At 43.2% G+C, this 14,526-nt stretch overlaps 1 protein-coding gene across 11 annotated transcripts in view; it reads right to left on the reverse strand.

The window, feature by feature from the left end:
- Positions 1–2,707: 2,707 nt before the first annotated feature.
- Positions 2,708–14,526, reverse strand: part of BTRC (beta-transducin repeat containing E3 ubiquitin protein ligase) — a 186,052-nt gene continuing 174,233 nt past the window's right edge. For 10 of the 11 annotated variants that reach the window (XM_059169149.1, XM_059169145.1, XM_059169143.1 and 7 more), the window contains 2 exons: positions 9,294–9,486; positions 2,708–7,389 (listed from right to left, as the gene is read on the reverse strand). In XM_059169149.1, the coding sequence (XP_059025132.1) occupies positions 9,325–9,486 (162 nt within the window). In that variant the 3' untranslated portion in view covers positions 2,708–7,389; positions 9,294–9,324. The remainder of the gene's footprint in view (positions 7,390–9,293; positions 9,487–14,526) is intronic. The other variant, XM_059169144.1, reaches the window with a different exon arrangement.

Genomic DNA, 14,526 nt, shown 5'->3' on the forward strand with positions numbered 1-14,526 from the left:
GAGGGCAGGTGGGCGGTCTTGCAAGGCCAGGGGTCCTGGGGGAGGAGGATGGGAGGCAGGCTCAGGAAAACCGTTTACTGAGACCGCACTGGTGGCTGAGCATGTAGGATACAGACAGGGCACAAATCCCTGCCCTCAAGGGGCTTGCAGTCTGCTGGCAGCAGATGGAGAGGATTAGAGGGATGGGCCCTGGGGAAGGTGGAGATGGGAGAGGTGTCCTGAGGGTGAGGAGGGGCAGAGCCCTAGAACAGAGCTGGCACTGGGCATGGGGCGGGAAGGTGGGCATAAGAAAACGGAGGGAGAAGGAACCAGAGGAACCTCAGTGGTGCATGCAGAGCCCCAGCGGAGAGGTACAGGGCATGGGAGAGAAACGCCCATCTGGGAAGAGAGGAGGGCGGCCGGGAGAAGCCGGCTGGGCAGTGGTGGATATTAAAAGACGGCCTTGCTGGATATCTGGCTCTGGGGATGGCTATGTGCCCATTAGTCTCTCTAATTGTCAAAAATCTAATTTAGTGTCTGGAGCCCGGGCCGGCCTCGGGTTAAATGGAGGGAGGCAGGCCTAGCCATAAATCTGCCCTCCCGGTCTGGGCTGGTGTTAATTCTACAGTTAAGTGAGGGGGTGAGGAGGGCAGCAGGATGGGACAGGGAGGTTTCAGGAGAGGGGCTAAATCTGACCCTGCGTGCCAGCCTCCTGTACTAAGTCACAGCCAGGCCCTACTCTCTGGCTGGAGGAGGGGGACTTGCCTGGGCTCATGTGGACCATGCAGAGAAGTGCCTCCATGTGTGTGATGAGCTCAGGACCAGAGTCCTCTCAGGGTCTTTTGTGGCTGGGATTGTAACCCATTAGCCCCTTCTCAAGGGCCCACTCTGGGTCTCTGTGGGCTCAGCTCCTCTAAAGTGATTGGTAGGAAGGTTATATATACTTCCTAGTAACATAGTGAGCCTTTGGTGAGGAAGGGGCCATGGGGATTCACAGCATGCGATCAAGTGACTGGTCATCCTGTTTACCGAACAACAGCCTCAGGGATGGGTACCTGTGGGCCACTCCACAGTGGGGAGAACAAACACAAACCCCTGGGTGGCCCAGCCTCTCCTTCACTGGGTCACTCCAGACAAGGTGCATGGACAGACTGGAAGCTGGACTGGGGCAGCCCCTGCGGCTTCCTGGGTCCTTAGGCAGGGGAGAGCTCTCCACCTGGTTTTGGTAATGACCTCACTCCCCTCAGAGCTGCTAATTGAAAGCAAGGGGTGTGGCAGGCGCAGCAGGAAACGTTGGGGGACTGAGAGGGCTCCCCGAGAGGCTCTGCTTCCATGGGGGGAGGAAAACAATTTCTCCTGGCTTCAGCTCCACCTCACCAGGCACCCACCCGGCCTCTCCCGCTGCTAACGAAGTGCCTTTAATTAGCAGCCTAATAAAATGCTCTTAATTGGCAAGAGCCAATCAGGAAGAAGAGAGGTCTCCTCCCTTAGTCATTGCCGATGGTTGTGCAGCTCTAGGTTTCAAGGGGAGAGGGATTCCAGGCCGGCCTTGCTTTAGGACAACACAGTGACTTCAGGGCTGACTCTTCCAAGGGCATGGCCCTACCTGTCAGCTCTCCTGACACTGGCTTTAAGGTGGGACCCAGAAAACCCAGGCCCAGCCTCTGCTCAATTCTGGGCTTGGGAGGCTAGCTGGTGAGTGATAACTGAGTAGGTGCCAGTGGCTTGGGTGGTCTCTGCTGACTCCTCCCTCCCTGTCCTTAGTTGTTAGGGAGGAGACTCTGGTGTGGTCTCAGGCAATTCGAAGAGACCCCCCTTCTTGCAGCTCGGATTTCCCACCTGCAAAATGCCAGGTGTGCCTGAGCATCTGATGTGCTTTCAGTCCTAGCAGGGTAGTTTTGCACTGCGGCCCTGACATCTGAGTCTGAGAGCTGCCACGACCAGTGTCAGTCCAGGTAGGTCAGGCACGGAGACCACAGGTAACAGATCCAAGGAGTCTGGTCAAGCAGGGAGGAGCACTGCCACTGAAAGCCCACAGATGGGAAACAAGAGGGAGTGGAAGGGTCTATGCTGATACCTTGTACCCGTCTTCCAAGGTTTGGCCAAGGTTTAGTTTAAGGAGGGAAGGGGGTGGGTTTACTCGAGTAGCAGTGTTTTCCCTCAGATGGTCAACGCACCCTTCGTTAAAAAAAAAAAAAACCCACAAAAAAAAACCCCAACCCTAATGATTTTATTTTTAACTAATCTCTACACCCAACATGAGGTTCCATCTTAAAACCCTGAGATCAAGAGCTGCAAGCTCTACCTACTGAGCCAGCCAGGTGCCCAGCTCCCTTAATTTTTGTAGCTTGGTGGAGTTTCTTTCCCTGGAAATTTTTCCTAAATATGAGCTCACCTTCCAGAAACTGATCAAATGGGATGCAGGGGTAACCCATCTTCTCAGTCACTGAGGAGGCAGAGGAAAATCGAAGTTCTGGAGCCTGGCTGGGTTGTGCCACGCTGAGGCTATAGTGACCAGTTCCCAAATTAGACATCATTTTGGCTTTGATTTAATTCAACATGCAACATTAATTGTCTGCTAGGGGCCCCACACTTTTCCACACCATTTGGCCCTGACTTCTCTAAATGTTTTCTCATGTCAGATTATCTTAGAAGGTTCACTCCCTCAATTTATATATTGAGATTCATTGTCCTCTTGATGTTGGGGCAAAGAGACAAGACACTTAGAAAACTCTTTAATCTTGTATTTGTAATTTGTTATTTTTTTCTGAACAGTTAAAAAAAAAAAAAACCCAGAACACACTATTTTACCATGATCCCAGGTTGTGAACATATTGGTACCTTGACTACACATCACGATAACATAACCACAAAAGTCAAAGCAGTCAGTACTAGAGTCTAGAGAACAGAAGGCTGAGCCAACTAAATGCTCTCAGGGAAGCTCTCTCTCGTTGCCAGGCCTGCCCCATAGCTGGAGTCCAGCGAACATCCCTCACAACAGTCTGGGTGGGCTTGGGTGATCACTGATTTGGGAAAGTGTTAGTTTCCTTGGTACCCAAAGGTCTCACCCTCCCTTGTTGGTCTTTTCCCTCAGTGTCCAAGAAGAGAATGGGAAAGAGGGGAAGGGACACTTTATAATGCCATTTTCCACACTGATCCTTAAATACACACGTAGCCAACCACGAGCTAAGAGCTGGGTGGGCTGAAGAACACGTTTTAGAGGTCATCTGCCTCCAGGAAATTTTAGATCACACGTACTCAACTTCCAACAGAAGAGGTTTCCAGATATCAATGCACTAAATTCCACCGGAAATCAGGCACCCATAATTGTGCTTTTTTGGTTTCTCTCCTTAGTTCCAAGTATTGTGAAGTCACAAATGAACTACAGATAAAAATAGCAGAAGCAAAACTCAGCTTTATTACTCTAAGAGATGGCTATCTTTCTGGCACTGATTATGTTGAGCCAATGATCTTTCAGTGATCAGCTGTATGAAGCCCAGGGAGATGAACTCAGCCTGCAGGCTTTGGATGTGCTGGTTACAAGTAAGAGTTATTCTAGAAGGGAAAAGAGGAAGGCAAGGAGAAGCAAGGGCACCTTTTCATGTTCTCCAGCTCTTGGAAAAGTCTGTTCAGCTCATCTAAATAGGGAAGATCAGAAATGTAGATTAAAGTCGTCTGGTGAACCTGATCAGCAGAGTGTGTGATGGTCACAGGTGGTGGGTATCTAAGCATCACTTTTTCTACCAGGAAGTACCTTTGGATTCCTCCAGAATTAAGCCTGCAGCCTAGGCTCTCATGCCTGCACTATTCTAGGTTGGACTGCTCACACATCAGCCAGGAAGATATTATCATCTAAAATAAATGGAAGATGCCAAGAAGGTCAACAATACCAAGGTATCTAATCTACTTCTAGGAAAGAAAATAACCACCTTAATTATTTCCAATATCCCCCCTGCCCCACCCCAAGGCCTTGGCTTCCAGATACAATCAAACGCTATGTAAGGAGTAGACCAACCACAGCTGTTCCAACCAATGGTACCAGGAGATGGCAGAGGAGAAGAGTGGCATATTTCTTCTCTTCAGCTTATGACTTTACAAAAGAAAAATAAAAAGGCTTCTTCTTACTCAAGCAGAAAACAGAATGATTTAGGGGTCCCAGGGTTGTTTTTTTTTTTTTTTTTTTCCCAGTTCAGAAACAAGTTATGAGGGCCAGACTTTATTACTTGTCAAAAGAGTTCCAGGGAGTCCTGTCTCTGAAGTTTCTGGTGAAGAGTCGCCAGAAAAAATTTTGCCAAGGGACAAGTGTAAAAGGCCTCCATTCATAATTCATGTCCACTTTCAAACTGCCCATAAGAAAGGAAAAGGATGTTCTCAGCAGTGAAGATAAACACACATGCAGCAAGGCATGCTGGTTTTGTCCGAGCAGCCCCGGTGTGACCGGAGAGCTCCCGCGTGCCCAGAGCGCTCCCGGGTGCAGGCGCATGCGCGCGCTCGCTGTGTGTCCGCCTTTGAAGGGGCTTCCTCCCATCCTTAAGAAACACCTCTTTCAGGCCCACACAGGAATTTTAGTGAGAAGAGACTCGTCTACAATGGAGACATGCCATTTCAGAGCCAAGAGACTCCTTCAGCTCCTTTTCTACCATTCCTTTCAATGTATTGAGACTTTCTTTGTTTCTCTTTTCTTTTTAAAAAGGTCAAACTTTACATTTATTCTAGCCCAGTTGGGGATTAGTGATAATCAATTCCCACCGAAATCATGCAGAGATGGTAAGTGGGGTTTACCTTCTCTGGAAATGAACTTCTACTTACCTGATTATTTCTTCTACAATGAACTGGTAAATGACCCCCAGAGCTGAGAAATGTGACTGACTCAGTTTTTCAGACCACTTAACTTCATTCCCATTTCCATCAGCAGCAAAGGACAACTTGGAGAACATGCTCGACGGAGCTAATGGCTCCAGACTGTGGGGTCCACCCTTGATCTCATTTATGATGTACTGGACAGGCTTCAAAACAATCTTAGAAATAATCTACCTTCAACTGAACCTAGATGGGAGAGCAAAACCCCGGGCACCAATGAATATTCAACAGCTCCCACTTTTAAATAGCAGCATATAACAGAAGGGCTAGTAAAGTTATGGCTATTGGACAACATTTTCAAACAGCTTGAAATCCATGCCTCTTTAATGCCTGACCTGTATATTACTCAGGGCGGACAGCCCTCTGCCTCACCTGTAGCAAAATCCTTAACCAATCAAAAAGCCAAAAATAGTCAATCAACACAATAGACAAGGAACTCTGAGGACAGCTAAATAGAAAACATTTCTCTGTAGCATTTGGGTGGTTGGGAAAGGAATTATACTCAGGAAGTATTTCCCAGGCAATGACATATCACACTGCGAAACATTTTCTGAATGTAATCTGGGAAAGGAAAAACGCATATGCACAACTTGCCTCTCAATACAGAGTAACAACATTCAGTCAAATCCGAAGGGAAAGGTGAAGATGGCTTTCTCTCCCTCTCCCCCTTGCTGAACTAAAGGTGGTCTGGCTTTGAGGTCATCTGCAACTGGCTTCCATTCTGATGTTTTTACAGCAGCTGATTAAAAGCAGGCTTTTCTTTCACTCAACTGCTTTGCTTAGGAACAGAAACAACAGGCCTGACTGACTGCTCAGCTTCCGAGGGAAGCTAGACACTGCAGTGTGGCTCTGGACCTGTGATGGGTGTGCCCAAGCCACACTAGAGGGCTGGTGCAGTGTCATGTCTCTCCCGGGAAACAAGCTGGCACAGCCCATGCTGGTAGTATTCCCTGTGTTCCCGAGTTGGGGAGGCACATGCGTGCGCCCTGCCCGATGCTCATACAGCTGCCTTTTAAGTGGCCAGGGTGGCCTGGCCCTTGCTGAGGTCCACTTGTTTATGTTGCTTACCAACTTCCAGAGAAATTTTATTGGCTGGGGAGAGTGGAGAGTTAAATAAGGCCAGAGGAGAAAGAAAAGGAACGAAAAGGCAGTTTCTGCCCCATTAGTAAACCCTGTGTGCCAAACTTCACCCTGATCCTCTTTCTGGCAGCTTTGCCCTTTTGTAAATACCGGGTTTGGGAAAAGCAGGAGGAAGGTTCTGCAGTGCAAGGTTGAGGCGATTAGCTTGCTTTCTGAGAGATGATATTTACTGTTCTAAATGAGAGAGAAATCCACTTTTATCTCTGACCACCTCTTCAGCTACTCTGATCGTGGTCTTGGCAAAGACACAGGAGCTGGGTGCCCAGAGACCCTGATGAGCAAGTCAGAGATGTGAACTATTATGCAGAATGCACCCAGGACTGGCTCTGGCCATTTCAAATCTTTCTTGAGGCTGAGCCTTACCAGTGATTTAAAATGAAGTACAATGCTTTTTATTACACATCTAATTGTTAATGAGAGGAAATGCAATCAGCAACTCCTTTCCACACTCTACATGGAATCGAGGAGACTGCTGAGTCCAGAAAAGATGTGGCCATTGATGGAGCCCAGGCAATTTCTGCCCTTGCCCCCACCTTTTTTGTAGGGGGGTGTTGTTAGAAGGAGAGAGAGAAGAGTTGCAAATATGATGAGAGTACCTTCTAAGAACCCACTGCTGCCACACAGGGTCACTTGCAGCAAAAGCCTGGATTTGAAATTTTGACTGGACAGCATTTAACTCCTCCGAGTGTGGCCATTTTCTCGCTGATTTGCCTCATGTTAACTGAGAACCTCTCTTCATAGGCTTTCTTCGCAGATGCAGCGGAGAAACAGGTTGAAGGAGAGTGGGAGAAAGGGGAGGAGGGACAGAAACAGAATGAGATGAAAGGCAAGAGGCCCAGATCTTCCAGTTGTGTACTGTTTTTCTTGCTTTTTCACCCCAAAGGCCATACGACAGCTGTCTTCTCCCAAGCACAGTGGGGCATGGCTGGTCCTGCCAGGTGCTGGGCGTTCCTGGAGTTCACAGGGAGAAACTGGGTGCTGTCTGGCTTGAAGTTGTACCCCCTGTCCCCTAGAAGTTGGGTCTCACAGAAGGTATAGGGAACTAGTTCTTCTGCTTAACAGCAAAGCAAGAGAGATTCTGGCAAAACACTAAATATATTTATAAGTCATCTTTGTCTGGAACCAAATGAGGAAAAACAGGTGCAGAGAGGAGAGGAGGGGAGGTGAGGTGAGGTTTAAAAGTTCCAATCATTCACAAAAGATAAAAGACATCTTCTGATAGCAGCATGGAAGCAGTCAGCTGTGCTGAGCAGACCATCCTGGGCCGACTGCAGACCAACTGTGTCCCAACAGGAGTCTCAGAGCCCCACTCCTCGGCTAGTCCGGGGAAATGGGTAGTAGTTTGATTGTTACTGTTGTTGCTCATCCTGGTATTGGCAGATATGTTAAATACCGCAACTTTAATGAGTCCTGTGTGAAAACAGAGCACAGAGTCATTAGTCCCTTTCCCTACATTTCTCACTTGTTCTAAGAGGAGAAGAATTTTAGCTGTCAATTGGGAGAAAGGCTCAGAGGTCCTTCCTAACACCTGCTCCCTGCCCACACCAAGCAGGAGCTTCTGTCAAGGGCTGCAGAGCCTGCCTGGGGACACGGTGGGGCTCACGGACATGCTCAGGGCTGCAGCGCCCATGCAGAGTGACTCTGACATCTTGAGATTAAGAGTCACTCTGATGGGTTGCCAAGATCTCACCTGCTCTCTGTAATGGTGGAGCAGGTGAGGCTAGCTCTGAGGTGCTGGCCCTCAGTGGCCAGAAGCACAGTTGTGCCACCAGCAGAAGTGGGGCAGCTGGATGAAGCTGTCTGGCCACTTGGCAGAGGGCCCTGGCAGAGTGGACGAGGGGAAAGTCTGAGTGTTGGAAGTGTGCACCAGACACACTCTTCAGAACGTCAAGGACGGATGTATAGGTGGTGGCTGTAATGTGGCCTGGAGATAAAGACAGAGGTTAGGACTAGAGATACAAGTTTGAGGGTCACCTACGTTAAGACAAGAGCTGAAGCCTCAGGAAGACAAAAAGCACCCCAAAAAGGAAGCTTTGATATGGAAAAAAAGTCTGAGATACACTCTGAGGGAATGTTTTTGTTTCAGGGGTAAAGAGGAGAAAGGAGACACAAACAGAGAGCCAGGAAAAATATTAAATATAGTGAAATGCCATAATAATCTCATCTGCCAAAGGAGGGGACAGGTGCGTGATGATTACGGTATTACTAACGATGACCACTTTTTACTGAGGGCTTGTTCTGTGCTAGGCTCTAAGAATTCTGACATAAGAATATGACATTTCAATGCAATCCTCACAACAGCTTTGTGAGGCAGGGACTGCAGCCCATCTTACTAAGACGGAATTTAAGGCTTTGGAAGTTGCTTGCCCAGGGACACATATCTAGGATTCTCACCTGAGCCTCCCTGTATGACCCGGCTGAGGGACAGGAAGCAGTGTGTTCTCTGTGAGAACAGTGAGCGCTGAAGTGAGTCCAGCAGGTCATGGACCACCCCCTTTAGAACCACTGCAGAAAGACGTGCAAAAAGTGTACTAAATCTGTACCTCTGCCACAGAACTAAGGCAAGTCTGGGAAATAAGAAACCATAACGACAGCAACATTCCCCACTAGTGCAGTTTCCCCAACCCAGTGATGACCTACTTGATGGATCTGAACTACTTGACACTGGGTGTGATCTGAATATATCATCACATAGATAAAGATGAAATGTAGGATGTTCTCCTGCCTCAGAGGGAGGTTGGAGACTTAAGTGGGAGAATACAAGGAGTTGTCACCAACTTCAGAGCGACCTTCAAGGTCTTTTTTTTGTGGGGGTGGGTAGGGATAAGGATAAAAAAGCCATGTTTTATAATGCAATGACATTGACAAGGCAGAGCTGTGAGAAATCATCTAAGCGATGTCACAAAAAATTTTTCTACCTACACATTATTTACTTGGTTTAAAGGCTCTCTGTTACAGGAACTGGTTTGATCTGCGAACTACAAAGTCATGGGCCTTATAGCTTACTCTTAGCTTTGAAACTGATTCAAATCTCATTTTATTTTCTTAATAATCCTATTAGATAACTGGGGAAGAAATGATTCATTCTACTACATAAGGATCATCTAAATCTAGATCAAGAATCATCTAGAACTGAGGCTAGCTACCTTGATGAAAGGCAGTGTCCAATGTGCAGCCCCAGCCCTGCCTCAAGCTGTTGCTTCACCTGCTTTACAGGAATTGGAGATAAAGGGTATGAGAAGGCTCCATGAGCTAGCAATAGACAATATTCCATCTCCTACCCACAGTGCTATGTACACAATTTTTTTTCATACCTGGGCAAATATGAGGTCACTGTATGATTATTTATCTGGAGATATAGGTGTATGTTCGAGAAGGGGAGCGGGGGGGTTCAGCTTGGGCAGCTGGATCATTTAGGAAGTCCCAGATGAGGATTGTGTCATCATGTGAACTACTGACAATCTGGAATTCATCAAACTGGAGTCGGAAAACTCTTCCAGAATGCTCCTAAAGCAGCAGAAACAAAAACTTTTGAACTACTCAAAATCAAAAGGACACAGATTCAGCAACATGTCAAAGAAGTCTATGGAAAGACTATGTGAATGACGATAATCTCTAATATTTAGCTGTTTCAAGAACACAGAGAAAAAGCAATCTGGATTAAGGGCAAAATGGAAAAAGTCAAAACACTGGGCAGTTGACTTTGTACAATCAAAGTTACGTTCACTAGAGCTGAGCCATGACAAAGAGTATGCTGGTTTCTTACTGCTAACTCTCCTTAGTTTAGGCTGAATGAGAACATTCCTCAGTACCTCCCTGGCCTTACCTTCTTTCTGTATCTGTTAGATTCCTTTAAAATCAGAGGCCAAGACTGATGACCAGTAATACGAGGTGTGCTGCTAAATGTTTATCAACTAATTCTCCCCAATTTGTAAAATGCATTCATACATTTTTATGGCGTAAAAACTGCTACAGTGGCTAATCTCAAACTATCCATGTAAGACCAACCAATTTGCAAAACTCATGAAAATTTGAGAACTGTCTCTCATAAGCAAGGTTCAAGCCTGCTCTAGTGCACACTGGCATTAATTACCACCTTGTTCAAGATGTAGAGTATTTCCAGCATCCTGAAAATTGCTCCCATGCTCCTTACTTCTCAAATTTACCTTCACCCCAATGCTTTCAGCATCAATTCATTTTTTCTGTTCCTGAATTTCATATAAATACACTCATATAGCATGTTTTCTTTTGTGCCTGGTTTCTCTTACTCAACAGTGCAAAATACCTCTTTGTTACTGCATGTAATGTTCTTTTGTAAAATTACTGGTTGCCATTTTACTAAATGAAAATACATTTAATCTTTTCTCCTGTGGTGGACATACGGGGTTGACTGTAGTTTTGGCTATTTAGTGAATCTGCTGTGAACATTTATCTTCATGTTTTTTGAAGGATATATGCTCTCATTTCACCTAGTAGTGCTGTGGGGCCACAGATGGAGCAGGTATATGTTTAGTTTAAGCATGAACAGGGAAACAGTTTTATTTTTTTTCAGTTTTATGAAAGTTGTGCCAATTTATACTCTCACCAGCAAGGTATCAAGAGTTCCAGTTGCTCCACATCTTCACCAACCAACTGATACTATCAATCTTTTTAATTTTAAACATTTTGGTATGTTACTGGAGGTTTCAATTTGCATTTTTCTGTATGAAGCTGAGGAAGTACCTCCTCTATTCTAGCTTGTTGAAGAGTTTTTATCATAAATAGGCACTGGATTTTGCCAAATGTCTTTTCTGCATGTACTGACATAACAATGTGATTTTTCTTCTTTAGCTTTTTGATAAGATGGATTATACAGTTGAATTTTTGAATATTAAACAAGTTCTGTATACCTGGAATAAATACCACTTGGGTCATGGTGTATGCACATATATACACTAAACATCACTGGATTCATTTTGCTAATATTTTGATGAGGATTTTTTTTTTTCTGATGAGGATTTTTTTTTTAAAGATTTTATTTATTTAACAGAGACACAGCAAGAGAGGGAACAGAACACAAGCAGGGGGAGTGGGAGACAGAGAGGGAGAAGCAGGCTCCCTGCTGAGCAGAGAGCCCGATGTGGGGCTCGATCCCAGGACCCTGGCATCATGACCTGGGCCAAAGGCAGACGCTTAACCGACTGAGCCACTCGGGCGCCCCATCGATGAGGATTTTTTTAAAGAGTTACTTCATTTTCCTGGCATATTGCTACCTTTTAATTAAGTCTAGGTATTTTCTTTACTGTGAAATCACTAAATATAAGGACCGTGACAAGACAACACTTAGATTTTAAGCAAAGTGTTTAAAATATTACCAAAAAATCCTGCCTAATAAACTTTTATTAGTTATACAATTGTGTTTGCCTATTACCTTATTTTAAAAAATATTTTAATTTGCATCATGGTAAAAACCACATAAAATTTACCATTTTATCTATTGTTAATGTTGTATAGTTCAGTGTTGTTAAGTACATTCCCACTGCTATACAATCAATCTCTAGAATTTTTTCATCTTGCAAAACTGAAACTCTATACCCATTTAACAACAACTCCCTATTTCTCTCGCCCACAACCCCTGGCAACCACCATTCTACTTTTTGGATTTGACCACTGTACCCTTTACTTACTTCTTCTAAGTGGAATACTAAGGTATTTGTCTTTTGTGACTCATCTGTTTCACTTAAAATAATGTCCTCAAGTATTATCCATGTTGGAGTATGTGACAGTATTTCCCTTCTTAAGGCTGAATAATATTCTATTGTACATATATTCTAATTCATTTATCTGCTGATGAACACTTGGGTTGCTTCCACCTCTTGGCTACTGTGAATAATACTGATATGAATATAGGAGTGGAAATACTACTTTGAGATCCTGCTTTCAGTTCTTTGGGATATACACTCAGAATTGAGGGTGCTGGATCATAGCATAACTCTACCTTTAATATTTTGAGAAACCCCATACTGCTTTCCATAGAGTTGCAGCATTTTACATTCTTTACAAGAAGTAAATGTGCTCAGAGATGAGCACCTGTGTTCATGAGACATACTGATCTGTACTTTTAATACCTTTGCTTGCTTTTGGTATGAGGTTAATGCTGGCCTCACAGAATGAGTCAGGAAGTATTCACTCTGCTTCTATCTTCCGTAAAAGATGTGAAGAATTGGTATAATTTCTTCCTTAAACTCTTGCTAGAATTCACCAGTGAACCCATCTGGGCCTGGTGCTGTTTTGTAAAGTTATTAATTATTGATTCAATATCTTTAATAGGTATAGTCCAATTCAGATTGTCTATTTCTTCCTATGTGAATTATAGAAGATTGTATCTTTCAAGGAATTGATATTTCATCTACGTTATCAAATTTGGGGGCACAGAGTTGTTCATAGTATTCCTTGATTACTATTCTTTTTAATGTTCATGGGATCCAAAGAGACATAAAATTGGGTTTTAACATTTGGGCGTACATAAAAGCAGTTAGTTAACAAAATCCATTCCTAATAAAGATTCTCAACAATCAAGGAATACAAAGAAACTTCATAATCCCCTGATAATGGGTATCTACAAAAAATCTACAGCTAACATGTATCTATATATGTGTACATGAAAATGGTGAAAGACCAAGCGTCTTTTCCCCAAGATAAGGACAACCACTCTTACCAATTCTCTTGAACATTGTACTGAAGGTCTTAAGTCAGTACAACGAAACAAGGGAAATGAAAGGTACACATATTGCAAAAGAAGTAGCAAGTGTATTTCTATATGCTTGTAATGCACAGATCAGAAATTAAAAATTTTAAATACCCCCAAATTAAAATATCATTTATAACAGCACTAAAAATATGAAATATTTAGTGATAAATATGACAAAAGATGTGTCAGACCTTTACACTGAAGGCTATAAAACATTGTTGAGAAATTTAAAGACCTAAACAAAAACGCTCAATTTGTTTTTAATGTCTTTGTTCATGGACCAAAAGGCAGTGTTATTAAGAAGTTATTTCTCTCCAAACTGTTCTAGATCCACCAAATCCAGTGAAAATCTCATCTTTTATTTTATTATTATTATTTTTTTGGTTGTTAAAATTGGCAGATTCTAAAATTCACAAGAAAATTCAAAGGACCCAAAAAACTTTGAAAAGGAACGAAGTTGAAGGATGTACACTTCGGGAATTAATAAAAAGTTGCAGTAACCAAGAAAGTACGATACTGGCATCATGACAGACAAAAAGATCAATGGACCTGAATAGGTCCATAAGTAGACCCACATAATATAGTCAATTGATTTTTGACAAAGCTACAGAAGGCAATTCAGACGAAAAAAGATAGTCTTTTGAATAAACAGTGCTGGAATATTGGATATCCATATAACTTTGATCCATACCTGTACCATCTATAAAAATGGACTCAAAATGAATCACAGACCAAAATATAAAGCCTAAAACTATAAAAATTCTAGAAGAAAACACAGGGGAAGATCTTCGCAACTCTGGATTTGGTAAAGATTTTTTTTTAGATATAACTGCAAATGACACAATCCATAACAGAAAAAGCTAATACACTGGACTTAACAAAAATTAAGAATTTCCAAAAGGTATTCTTAAAAGAATGAAAAACAAAACATGGACTGGGAGAATATATTTGTGAATCACCAATCTCAGAAAGGACTTATATTATCCTGAATATATGATAGAAATCTTAAAACTCAGTAAGAAACCCAACCAATTAAAAAAATTAGCAGGAGCGCCTGGGTGGCTCAGTGGGTTAAGCCTCTGCCTTCAGCTCAGGTCATGATCTCAGGGTCCTGGGATTGAGCCCCTCATTGGGCTTTCTGCTCAGCGGGGAGTGGGGAGTCTGCTTCCTCCTCTCTCTCTGCCTGCCTCTCTGCCTACCTGCGATCTCTGTCTGTCAAATGAATGAATAAAATCTTAAAAAAAAAATAGCAAAAGATCCGAACAGATACTTCACCAAAGTAGATACACAGATGGCAAATAAATGCATGAGATGATGCTGTACATTATTAACATTAGGTATATGCAAATTAAAATCACAATGAGATATCACAACACACTATTAGAATGACTCAAAAACACTGTACTAAGTATTGGGGCATGTGGAGTAACTGGAACTCTCATGCACTGTCACATGATAAAACCGTTTTGGAAAATAGGCAGTTTTAAAAAATACAAAACATATACAACATACGACTTAAACTATTCTGTTCTTATCAATTACCCCAGAGAAATGAAAGCGTATGTTCATTTCACTGCACACAAATGTTTATAAAAACTTTATTTATAATAGCCCCAAACTGGAAACAACCCAAGTTTTCATCAACTGGCAAAAGAATAAACAAAATACAGTATAACCATACAGTAAAGTACCTACTCAGCAATTTTTAAAAAGCAATGAACTATTGATATAAATCAACAACATGGGTGAATCTCAAAATAATTAAGCTTAGTGAAAAGAGATAAGACAAAAAAGAGTAAATACCATACTGTATGATT

Source organism: Mustela lutreola, chromosome 4, assembly GCF_030435805.1.
Source record: "Mustela lutreola isolate mMusLut2 chromosome 4, mMusLut2.pri, whole genome shotgun sequence".
Taxonomy (NCBI): Eukaryota; Metazoa; Chordata; class Mammalia; order Carnivora; family Mustelidae; genus Mustela; species Mustela lutreola.